The sequence below is a fragment of the Saccopteryx bilineata genome, chromosome 10 (genome assembly GCF_036850765.1).
Source record: "Saccopteryx bilineata isolate mSacBil1 chromosome 10, mSacBil1_pri_phased_curated, whole genome shotgun sequence".
NCBI classification, from domain to species: domain Eukaryota; kingdom Metazoa; phylum Chordata; class Mammalia; order Chiroptera; family Emballonuridae; genus Saccopteryx; species Saccopteryx bilineata.
Window position 1 is genome coordinate 74,269,995 of NC_089499.1, and position 12,251 is coordinate 74,282,245.

Below are 12,251 nucleotides of genomic sequence, written 5' to 3' on the forward strand. Positions count from 1 at the left end.
ATTTAAATCCGAATCACCAAATTATAACTGAGAGTATCAGAACAAGACCATCATTGGAACTAGAAGATGCATTATCAGGCCATTGGGCTCATACTTGTTATTTGTGCTCTAAATTTGGCCCTGAGCTTCCTGGTGACTGGAAAAAAAATGGTATATACAATTGTTACAATACATCAAAATAAAAAATCAAGCTAGGGAAGGCAAAGTATTTCCCTCTCCTAGTGCTTCTGTTTTGCTTTTAAATTAAGAAGCATGTTAAATTTAAAAGTAATATTCAACTCATATATTTGAGAAAAGACAAGATTATGAACTGGATATTTCTCACTTAAACTTTTTTTTTTTTTTTTTTTACAGAGTAAGAGAGAGAGATAGATAGGGATGGACACACAGACAGGAATGAAGAGAGATGAAAAGCATCAATCATCAGTTTTTTGTTGTGACACCTTAGTTGTATATTGATTGCTTTCTCATATGTGCCTTGTCCAGGGGGCTATAGCAGACCAAGTAACCCCTTCCTCAAGCCAGCAACCTTGGGTCCAAGCTGGTGAGCTTTGCTCAAACCAAATGAGCTCGCACTCAAGCTGGCGACCTCGGGGTCTCGAACCTAGGTCTTCCGTATCCCAGTCCGACGCTCTATCTGCTGCGCCACCACCTGGTCAGGCACTTAAACTTTTACCATAGCAAATCTTACATAAAAGAGAGTAGACATAAGTCTGTTTCATCTAAGAAAACCAGTCTTTTATTTGGCTATAATGTATTACAGCAAAGTTTTTTTGAGGCATTGAGTTGGATGAACTTATTTCAAAATGTCAAGAATTGTCTACTGTGGGAGAGTCATTAACTAATGAATTAATAATATGCAGCTCCACAGACTGCCCCACTTGGCAGGATCATCAGTGATGACTAGTACAGTTTCCTGGCTCATCCCATCTAAACCTTGAATAGCTTTGCAGCATCCTCTGCAGTTGGCCATTTGGCTCCTTTTAAAAACCCTCCAAGCTTAGAAATACTGTACCTTCAGGGCCTGGCTCTTGTATCATTAGAAATATCTTCCTTGTGCTGACCCTAAGTTGCCAGCCTAACTCATTGTTAGTAAACACAGAAGTTGAGATTTCTGTCAAAACACATTTGCAGACTAAAGATTATCTTTCCTTGAAGGTGGAATGCACCTGTGATTATCTTTGCAAAAATTCCATCATCTTTGGCCATGCAGCACTGCCAATTATCTTTGTTTGTATGAATAGACCTGGTAGTGTAATATATGCTTGAAAGAAAGAGATAGATTGGCTGTGCTGAGTATTGTTATTTTCATGGCAATTAATCTAGCAGTTTCCTTAAGTCCTTTCCATCCCTATTTGACATGCAATATTTTTAAAGGATATTAATAGTAGGAAAATGTGGTTAATATTTTTTCAAGTTGCATTTCCTCTAATTTGCAGTATTTTCCTACATGGAAAAAATATGCCTACCCAGCTACATTACTAAAGTATAAATGAATTTTTCCATGCTGAAAGGTGAGTGAAGTTGGCTAAGGCCTTCTCATTGCTCAATACATGCAAATCAGGCAGAGATCACATCGGCTAAGATATAAGATAAGTCATATATTTCAAAAGGACACACTTATATTTCCTGATCAGATATAATATATCTTTATATACAAAGCCAGTAAGAACAAAAGGTGAGTTCATTACTGGAAAGAGCCTGTTTCAGGAAGGGCAGTGTAGCGGGGAGGCGGGTCCTGAGTGAAGGTCAGGGAGATGGGGTTGCTCTCAGCCAGTGTGTCTCATGTACTCAACAAGTGACCTCGCTTGAATACTTAACATTGCTTAGCCCAGTTCCAACGAAGTTTCAGAAACCAGAATGTCACTGCCCACCTCAGAGTGTGTCTACACCCAGTCATAAGAATAGCTCAGGAGTTTTTCATAAACTTTTCATAGACTTCTTTCATAAGTGAATACTTTTTTCATCAATAAGTACTTTTTCTGTAAAATATTTCATAAGTATGTTAGACATTTAGAATCATGGAATCCCTGTCCCAGCTATCTACTAATCAGCCTTGCTGATATAGTAAGAAACACACATAGGCAATATGGAAAGAGTGGGTGTGATTGTGTTCAAATACAACTTTATGAACACTAAAGTTTGAATTTCACATTTTTATGTTTCTCAAGTTCTTAAAAGTTTTCCCTTAATTATCTTAAAATGTAAAATAATTATTTTCTCATGGATGTAAAAACAGACAATAGGCCAATTTTTGGCCTGCACACTAAAGTTGGTGCACCCTTGTAATAGCAAAACATTTACTGTGTGCCAGGCCTTGTTCAGATGCTTTGAATGTGTTAACCCCATTAACCCTCACTCAGCCCTATGAAGCAGACATTAGCATCACCTCCCTTTTACTGATAGTAGAACAGGCAACTTGCCTATGATTGCACTGCTATTATGAGGCAAGGCTGAGATTTAAACCCTCTGTTTTTAGGGTCCATCTTTATAACATTCAGAAATATGGCCTTTCACATAGAGTGTTTTCTACGTGGCTTTTATTTTAAAATGTCATTTATAAAAATAAATCACTACATGCTTATTTGCCATTTGATTGTAGTCAAAGCAAGCAAAGATGGAAACTGTCACCATCTTCAGGGAAGCCACCTGCAAGTGTTAGGTCTTTACAGCCCAAAGAACTGCTCCATTTGCTCAATACAAGAGTCAGCTAAAACTCATTATGTTAAAGAACCAAAAGAGAAAAAGAAATCAACTTTAAAAAATAATTTTCAAAGAGAAAGAAATGTGAATTACTTGCAGGCAACAAATAAATGATCAATCCACCATAGCTGGGACATTTAAAAAGATTCATAAAGTATGAGGAAAAGTTGAAGGGGGTCTTCCTTTCAACAGATTTAAAACAAGTTTCACCTGAACATCTATGTGGCCCTGATCTTTTATTCATGTATAACCTGATATTTTATGCATGAGACTGGGGTGCCTTGGTATTGAGAAAAGAGCTTGGTATCCAGGAAACCAAGGCTGTATCTCTAAATGGCATCAAAAAAAGAAAAATAAAAGATTCTGGACCATAGCTCAGGGATAATGTAGCAGAAAGAACATAGAAATAGAATCTGGGAAACTTGACTTCCAGTCCTGCCTCTACTGTTTCATTAGCTGTGTGACCTTGGGCAAAGTACTTACCTTCTCTGAACCACCTCCTGCTTGGTATGAAAGCACCTCTGCCTTTCTCTTGGGCAAAACATGAGTGAGTTTTGGCTACAGATGCACAGAGGGTTAAAGCTTATGGGTTAATTGTGTTTAATGGAAAAACAGTGAGGCAGACAATGCTGGGTTATATGGCATTCTGCGCCCTTAGACACAGTCTTCTTCATGATCCATATTTCCCAGACTCAGATCCATACAGGCCTTTCAAGGGTAATCATGTCTGCTTTACATGTGCAGGGCGGAGCTCAGAGAGACCAGGAAGGCAGCTTCCACAAATGTGTCCAACTTAAAACTGCAAGGCCAATGCTCTCACCCTACTCCACAAATCTTTGATCAAGGGAATATATTTATGGCAGCATCATAGTCCTTCCTGAGACTTGGGCACTCTTCAGGAGAACCGAGGCCTGCCTCACAGTACAAACCAAGTTGTAGCTCAGATTTAGTACTCAAAACAAGCCAACTGTTGAATTGGGTCAGAGTAGATTTGGAGTGCTCATGTACAATAGCATAGTAGCTAACGTTCCCGGCATCTACTGTGTGTGCTATTGTAGAGAAGGAGAGAACTGAAGTGTGGGGAGACGGAGACTTTGTCTAAGGTCACACAGTGAAGATAAGACCAAGAGTGGAACCCGGATCCACCTCTTACCTGCCTGTTGTGCTTGGATACCTCTCCCATCCCCCCAGGCCTAGTTTAACAAAACAAAACTAAAAACACTTCTTACATTCCAAATCACTCTGAAAGTTTCATTCCCGAGAAACAAGGCAGAGAGGTTTGAGAAGCGTCCTGGGGAGGCCGTGGAATCTGAGCTGCTCCGGTCCTGGCAGGCGAGCCAGACTTCCTAGGATTCTGTCCTCTTCCAGTTTCCATGATGAATTTGGCAAGCTGTTGACTGTTGGGAGATGTGTTGCATAATTGCCTTTCTGGGTCACATCTGGAAAATACATGTTTGAGTTGCATGCGGAGATTAAATTTGCACTGTGCTGCTTTGTAAGACGTGTCAGACTCTCATCACACAGGAGGTAACAAAGCCAGGATGCTCTCTCCTGCTTCTTCTAAGTTAGTCAAAATGCAGGCGCTCTCACTCCCTTTCTTCTACCTTATTTGTAAAACAAACAAAACCAGTGTTTGTTGGTGGGGAGATGGGAGAGTATGAATGGAAGCAGCATGCAAAGGTCTGGGATGGTTTCTCACGGGAGTGTCAGTGGGAAAGGTAGACAGGAAGCATTTTGACGACTCATCCATACCTGTCACTTTCTCCATTTTTGAAATCGAAGGGCATGAATGTTTGGAAGACAGAGAAGAGAAAATGGCCTAATAGATTCTAAGCTTTGTATTTTATATTTTAAGTTACACAATCTCAGACTTTATCCTCAAAACAGCCCTTCCCATTTTACAGATGCGAAGGACTGAGGCTCGAGGTTAAGTGAGTTGCCCCAGGTTAGACACGTTGAGGAAGGCAGCACGCACACCCAGGTGTCAGAACCCTTGCGCTGTACTCTCACGTAGGAGAAAGGAAGCCACAGATGAGAGAGTGATGTAGCAGAGATGCATAATAATCCAGTGTGTCTGTTCTTTACCTTTCTCAGGCCGAAAAATGGGGGAAAGTACTGTACAGGGCGTAGAATGAAATTTAAGTCCTGCAACACAGAGCCATGTCTCAAGCAGAAGCGAGACTTCCGTGAGGAACAGTGTTCTCAGTATGATGGGAAGCATTTTAACATCAATGGCCTGCTTCCGAATGTGCGCTGGGTGCCCAAGTACAGTGGAAGTAAGTGTGCGGGGCAATGCTCACAGTGAGCAGGCCAGGTGGGTCTGAGCATGAATGTCACACTGCATGTGTCTCTCCTCTCTAGTTTTGTTGAAGGACCGGTGCAAGTTGTTCTGCAGGGTAGTAGGGAGCACAGCATACTATCAACTCCGGGACAGAGTGGTAGATGGGACTCCGTGTAGCCAGGACACCAGTGACCTCTGTGTCCAAGGCCTTTGCCGGGTAAGTCCCAGAGGGTGCTTTCATCACTTGTTGTCTTGCTGCCAGGCTGTTGTTTGTGGCTTTCTTGACAGAGTAGCGGCTTATAGTACCTGTGCATTGTCTCTAGGGCAGTGGTTCTCAAGGTGGGGCCCCCTGAGCAGCATCGACACCCCCTGATTCTGATGCATGCCACCATTTGAGAACCACAGCCCTGGATTTTTTCTTGATATTCTGAGCCGCTCTGCACAAAATTTCTCTGTAAAGACTGATTACAATAAGTTTTTCACACACGCCTTTAACCTGTAACCTCAGTGCTTAAGGTTAAACCCGAATGCTTCCTGACAACGATTCCTAGATAGGATAGCTCTGCTCCAGAATGATCTCGTGAGAAAGAGCTGGTCTCACTCAGATGTGACTCTGATTTTAAGCAGGATAGCTTCTTAACTGAGACATGCCTGTTATATATGCTTCAATGGGAAATCAAGAGACTTTTCAAGGGCTTGATACCATTACACTGTGCTCACCAGTCAGAAATCATCCCTGCGCAGCAAGGCTATGAGATGATGAGCTGGTTCCTTGCACTTTGGAGTTCCTAATCAGGATGATCTGATTGGAAGACCCTGAGAGCGTCCCCCACCTCCCAACTCACAGCTGACAATGCAGATTTCCTTGTTGGTCCATTTTATAGCAATGCTTCAGCTTCCCCTCAAAGACTAGTTCACACAAAGGAAATGAATGGACAAGAATGTCAACTCTGGTTGTTGCTGGTGTCCTCAGACCTCGGTCTACACTGGGATGTGAAGAAATTCAGGAGGCCATTTGGAGCCTCAGGCCTGACCCCAGTGGTGTCTGCAGCCACCTTTATCCTCCATTCATAGTCAACATTTAAACATGGGTGATCTCGCATAAAATAAAATTTTCAACTTGTCTTGAAAAATTGGGATATTGTCAACACTGGGCTCCTGTGTCCACAGGGCAGCAGGAGCCTGGAGTGAACGCCAGCTGCTCCCTCGCGATGGGACAGGAGCTCTTTCATTGAATATAGTCCACACTGCTTCTTTTGTTCCAATCCCAAGTGATTTTTTTTTATTTAACCCATTTGTTTGTAGAATAGTGCTTCTCAAACTTTGATATGTAGAATAAGCACCCAAGGAAGCTTGTTTAATGTGCCAGAAAACCTACTCAGGTTCAGTGGGTCAGAGCGGTGCTCAAGAAGCTGCCTTCCTGACAGCACTGGGGCTGCAGGGCTCCTGGCCCAGGGACCGTGTTTCCATAACCACTCTGAGTTCTCCACCTCGCCAGTCTGGAGACTTGACGCCGTTGTTATTTTCAATGTCCATCATTCAGAGAAACACATCATTTGCTGTTTTGTCATCTTTATGATACTTACCATTTATTTCAAATGTTTTTAAAAGCAAGCTGGATGCGATCATGTGTTAAACTCAAAAGCCCGGAGAGATAAATGTGGGGTGTGCGGTGGCGACAATTCTTCATGCAAAACAGTGGCAGGAACATTTAATACAGTACAATATGGTAAGAGTCTATTCTTAACAACCATGAGAGGGAAAGTGGTCAAACTTTAAAAATTGTCCATCTGTACTATGTAAAAGTAATAATGCCAAGCATAAGGTCAGTCTTGTTAAGGTACATCACCCATCTGGCTATAAGGCATCTGATGCTGAGAGTTATATGATAGTCCTTTGTTGCCCACATTTTCTTTTTAAGTGAGAGGAGAGGAGATAGACTCCTGCATGGACCTTGACCGAGATCCACCTGGCAATCCCCATCTGGGGCTGATGCTCCAATCAGTTGAGCTATCCTCAGCGCCTGGGATGATGTTCAAACCAATCGAGCCACTGGCTGGAAGAGAAAAAGAAAAGGGGGAGAGGGGTGGGGAGAGAAGCAGATGGTTGCTTCTCATGTGTGCCCTGTCTGGGGATCAAACCCGGGACATCCACACTCCAGGCCAATGCTCTATCCACTGAGCAAACTGGCCAGGGCCAGCCCACCTTTCCCCATGCTTATAGACAGTGAACCGTGCTATGGAATACTGACTTTCTGTTCAATTCTTTTCAGGTTATAATCTTGTGGTCCGAATTCCAGCGGGTGCCACCAGCATTGATGTGCGGCAGCACAGTTTCTCAGGGAGATCAGAGGATGATAACTACTTAGGTGAGCTGGGGCCCCTGCTGCTTGCAGGAACCCTGGGGGTCTGCAGCACTTGGCAGGCACTAACGGTTTCCTTACCCTGCTGCGGGCAGGGAGCTTGCAGCTGTCATGTATTTCCATAGACATTGATCTTGAAATTTACTGTTTTATCTCTCCTTCATGTATACACATGTATACACCCTCAGAGTATCGATTTAAGAGCCATGCAGTTATACTAGTCAATATCAAGGGATTTACTCTGGATCTTAGAAAATAGAAAGCCCCTAAATCAAATTTTGAAAGTCCTTGCCTTATAAGTTTAGCATAAAATCATTGTTCGTTTTTAAAAATTCTGTCCTGTGGGTAACTGACTTGCAATGTTATATTAGAGGGATTACCTGACTTGATTTTTATGTTCTCTGCTCTAACCAAGAGCAGACCACTGATAGACTTGTTCAATATCTCATTATGTAAAAGATCCCATATTTTTCTCACGCCATTACTGGCATGGTGCACCTTGTGCCTTTATAGAGTCTTCATCCCTCTCTCGCCACACTCAGGTGCAGGACTAACTCGTATCTGTCTCTTAGAGTTAAGCCGCCACACACTAGCAACCTGGTGTTCATTTTCAGCAGTTTGTTCGGTCCAGTCCCACTTCAGTTCATCATTCTGCAAACTGCAATAAATTGTTAGGAAGTTTGCCAACCATTCTTAATTAAAAAAGGAGGTGGGGAGTGGGGTCATGACTGACCGGAATTCCGCTGGTCATTTTGCATGAGCAGACCCTTCTTGGCCGCAGAGCAAAGCTCAGCTTGCACGTGGAATGAGCAGAAACCAGGCCAGTTTGGCTGGGCAATCAGTTTTTAAAAGAAATAAATGTGCTGAATGTTCTAGAATGTGTCTTAGAATGTCCAGGCAGGTACTCTATTTATTCATCTGAATACAACCTCTGTTGAGGCCTACTTCAAACATTTGGGCATATTGAGCTAGTAAATGACTATTAGTTTAATCCAGTTAGAACCTGTATCTATCTTTTGGAACGTCTGTATGAAATTCTTCATAAAATAGACAGTGATCCTCTAGTCTAGCACGCTAATCAAGTGTAACATGACTCCATGCGAGCATTATTTTTTTCAGTGTATCATCATTCATTCTATCAGTCATTTATTAATACTGTATGTGCTAGGCACCATAACAAAACAAAATAAAAATTTAAAAATTTTCTGTTTTCTTGAAACTCTTTAGTAGGAGTAGATTAGCAATATTTCAACCTTCTCAACTCATAGCACCCAAAACAAATGGCTAAAATTCTGCAGCACACCCCAAATAATATATATTTTTGCTGGTCTAACAAAAAATTAGCATAAAATTTTGATTCGTTCACACCAGACAGCTGTCGCTGTGTTGTCATTTCTTTATTTGACAATCTAAGGGAAAAGAGGTCAGTGCCCCTGACTAAATAGTCAGGTATTGCATGTTTTAAAAATTCTTGTGGCACACTGGCTAGAAGTCACTGAGCAGATAGACAGTAACCTAATAGATGAGCAGACTACGTACTTAGAGGATGATACATGCTATTAGAAAACAGAGCAGCAGAAGGGAAATAGGGCTGGACAGTGGAGTTGAAATATTTGGAATGTAGCAAGAGACCACAAGACACTTGGGGGAACAGCATCCCGAGCAGAGGGGACAGCCAGTGCAAAACCCTTGAAGGAGGAGCATATATGGATGATTCCAAGAGTAGATGGGGGCCACTGTGGAGCTGAGTGAGCACAGGGGAGTCCTAGCTGAGGGTAAGCTGGTACTAGGACTAGATTATCAAGGGCCATGTAACCATTGAAAGGACTATACTGAGGGACCTGGGGAGCTACTGGGGGTTTTGAGCCGAAGAATAACATGGTATAATCATATTTCTTTTTCAAAGGAGCAGTCTGACTGTTATGTTGAGAACAGATGGTGGGGGAGGGTGCGAGGCAGAAGCGGAAAGACTGGTTAGGAAGTTACTGCAGTAATCCATAAGATGCTGATGGTTTGGCCCCAAGTGGGAGCAGCAGAATTATGGTACATGGTAAGATTCTGGGTTGCTTTTGAAGGCAGAGGCATCATGACTTGTTGATGGGTTGAATATGGAGTGTGGGAGAAAGAGAGGATGACTCCAAGGTTTGGTCCTTGAAAGCTGAGAGGGTGAAGTTGCCATCAACTGAGTTGAGACAACTTGTTTCTCATCTATCCATATGACCCCCAAGTTTTAAGGTCAGAGACTGTGTCTTTGTATCTCTAGCTCCTGTTATAAAGTCTCCACATGATGCCAAGTACACAATTGCTGAATTGTTGAACAACCACTGCTCATTCTGTCTTTATGGAGCACCTACTGTGTGAGATTACCAGGAAGTAGACAAGTCACCTCTTCTTTTATAATCATAAAGTCTTACTTGAAATCGATTTCTCAGTGGCTGAGTCAGCTTTCCTCATCCTAAGCATCTAAAGGCGTGGTGATTTTATAAGACAGTTAACAAAGTTCTTGAGGATTCTTTTCAAATTACTTTTTTGGCAATCTCACATTTCTCATTCCACCACTACAAAATGGACCACACATTTTTCTTCACATTCTGGGTTATAAATCTGAGCATGTGGCCTTAACTACTTCCCAATTAAATCCAGCACTATTACATAAACCTCCTTTATAAATTAATTTCCTGAGAGCTGAAAGCCATTTTGACCTCTTCCTTTATTTTCCTTGAAAGGGAGAAGGATTCTCCCTTATTCTTTTTCTTCTTGGAAAAATAATCTCCTTCCAAGTAGGGGCCTTAATTCAGTTCAACTTCATCAACCAGTTCAGGAGCCTGAATTGAGGAGGGCCTCCTGATACCTTTTATTCCTCACTGGAGGTTTCTTAATCTTTTTGTAAAGAGTAAAAGCAAAATTAGAGATTTGTCACCTGGGACAGGCAGTCATGGCTCTTTCGTGGAATATTATGGTAAAAGCATCTGTTAGCGAAGGGACGTCTCTGGGCGCACATGAAGAATGTGCACGCACAGGTGGCCGGTCCCAGTTCACTGAGTGTGAAAGCTGAGAGCTCAGAGCCTTTGAACCTTGCAGGAGTTTCCTATCAAGTTAGGGAGAAGATGATGTCATCAGACCCGGCGTGTGTTAAAGTGTGCCCTTGGACTGAAGGGAAGGCCAGTAAATGCTCTAAGAAGGCTTAAAACCCCACTGTTGAATCTGGCTCAAGTCCATTCACAGCTGTTCCGTCGCTAAGCAATCTTCATCCTTGTCCCTCCTGATTTTTCTAAGGTCAGCCCAGCTGCAGTCTTTCTGCATGTTTTGGTGAAGGAGCCATTTCCAGGAGAGAGGGGCCCTTTGTAGAAACCCAGCTCTGAGGGGTGAAATGGGGGGAAACGAAGCCAGGAAATTAGCTCCCCTAATCGCATTAGTGGGAGGTTGGGCAGTAGACTTGTTTTCAGGAAACTATTTCTTTCACAGGGAACTGAAGCAGAAAGTCTCCCTGTCAGAGGTCACCTTTTCACACAGACCCTCCCAGTTGGGGTAAAGCCAAGCTGCACCCAGCACCACCACATCTGTATTTCTTCAGGGGAAAAGGGGCTACTTCTGTGACACTTGTCTCCTTGTTTAGTTGTGGCCATGGAAGACAGGAATGCACTCAGTTCAAGGGGAAGTAGAAAGGTCATTTCACCTGGCAAGGCCCTTCTCCTTCCCTCCCCACCGTCTTTGGGATAAGGAGATGCAGTGAAGGGTAAAATGGCCAAGTCAGCAGGAGCCTGAGAGGAAGCCTGGAGACGTTGGAAAGGAGCCCCAGAGTTCACATAGAATAAATGATTGCTCTTTGAATACGAACAGGACTGGATTACTGCTTAGTTTACAGGCTGGCCTTGCGACATCTCATTTCCCCCTTTTAGTGAAACATCAGCTGGGTGGCTAGCAGGTGACTTCACTTGAGCGAACTGGGTGATTTTGTTGGCAGCATGTCCTGCCATCACCTTATAAGGGACCCACATTAAGAGGTATGTCCCAGGTGCCATAGAAACTACTTCATCTTCAGTCAGTGACCCCTTGAAACTTGTGCATCTTGCCTGCAGGTGGGTCTCGTGCTGCTGGAGCGGCAGGTGGGACATGGGTGTTGGGCTCAGGCTGACAAGGAAATGGTTAATTTTGGCTGGAGGCGCTCTATTCTCCTTGCTGTGAGTGCCAGGTTCAGTCAGTCTCTCCTTATTCCAGCATCATTGACTGAGCACCTACCGGGACTATTCTTGGCCTTATAAAAGTGCATTTTTAAATGGTCACTTTACAGAAGGGGCTCATACAGTCTAGCAAAACAAACTAAGTTTTTGAAAATTCGTAGCTAAATGTATTTGCTTTCTATTTGTACATAGGAGAAAAATACATGAGTTTATTTACTCAGCAACCATTTGTTGATGTCCTTCTTGGAAAACTTCAGTGGTTAACAGGTTAACAGGCAGACTTCCATAAAGAGGTCATCTGGCCATGGGAATGTATTTTACTGATATTTAAGTCATGCCTTCCTCATCTATAAATTAGTCATCAATAAAGGTATGATCAGGAGATCATGCACATAAATGCATTATTATCTGCCAGGAACGGAAACCTATGTACACTGTTGTGTTCAATGTTCTTAACAATACCATGAGAAAACCCATTATACAGAGAAGGAAACTGAGGTTTAGAGGAGTTAAGTAACTTATCCAATATCACACAAACAGAAAGGAAGAACTGGAGTCCTATTGATCTGACTTCAAACCCCACACTCTTAACCACTTGACTTTATTGCCTCCCTATAGAAAAACGTGTGGCTGACTGGGCCTGGGGAATGCTGACTGCAAATCGAGGTTTATCAGTGGGAGTAAATGATGAGACTGGAAAAAAATAGGTCAGGATGAGATTTAT

General features: G+C 42.7%; 1 protein-coding gene across 1 annotated transcript in view; it reads left to right on the top strand.

Moving 5' to 3' along the window:
- ADAMTS9 (ADAM metallopeptidase with thrombospondin type 1 motif 9) overlaps positions 1-12,251 on the top strand; it is a 175,809-nt gene that overhangs the window by 58,028 nt on the left and 105,530 nt on the right. The window contains exons 13-16 of the mRNA XM_066244506.1: positions 4,798-4,979; positions 5,065-5,201; positions 6,596-6,713; positions 7,257-7,352. Of these exons, the coding sequence (XP_066100603.1) occupies positions 4,798-4,979; positions 5,065-5,201; positions 6,596-6,713; positions 7,257-7,352 (533 nt within the window). The remainder of the gene's footprint in view (positions 1-4,797; positions 4,980-5,064; positions 5,202-6,595; positions 6,714-7,256; positions 7,353-12,251) is intronic.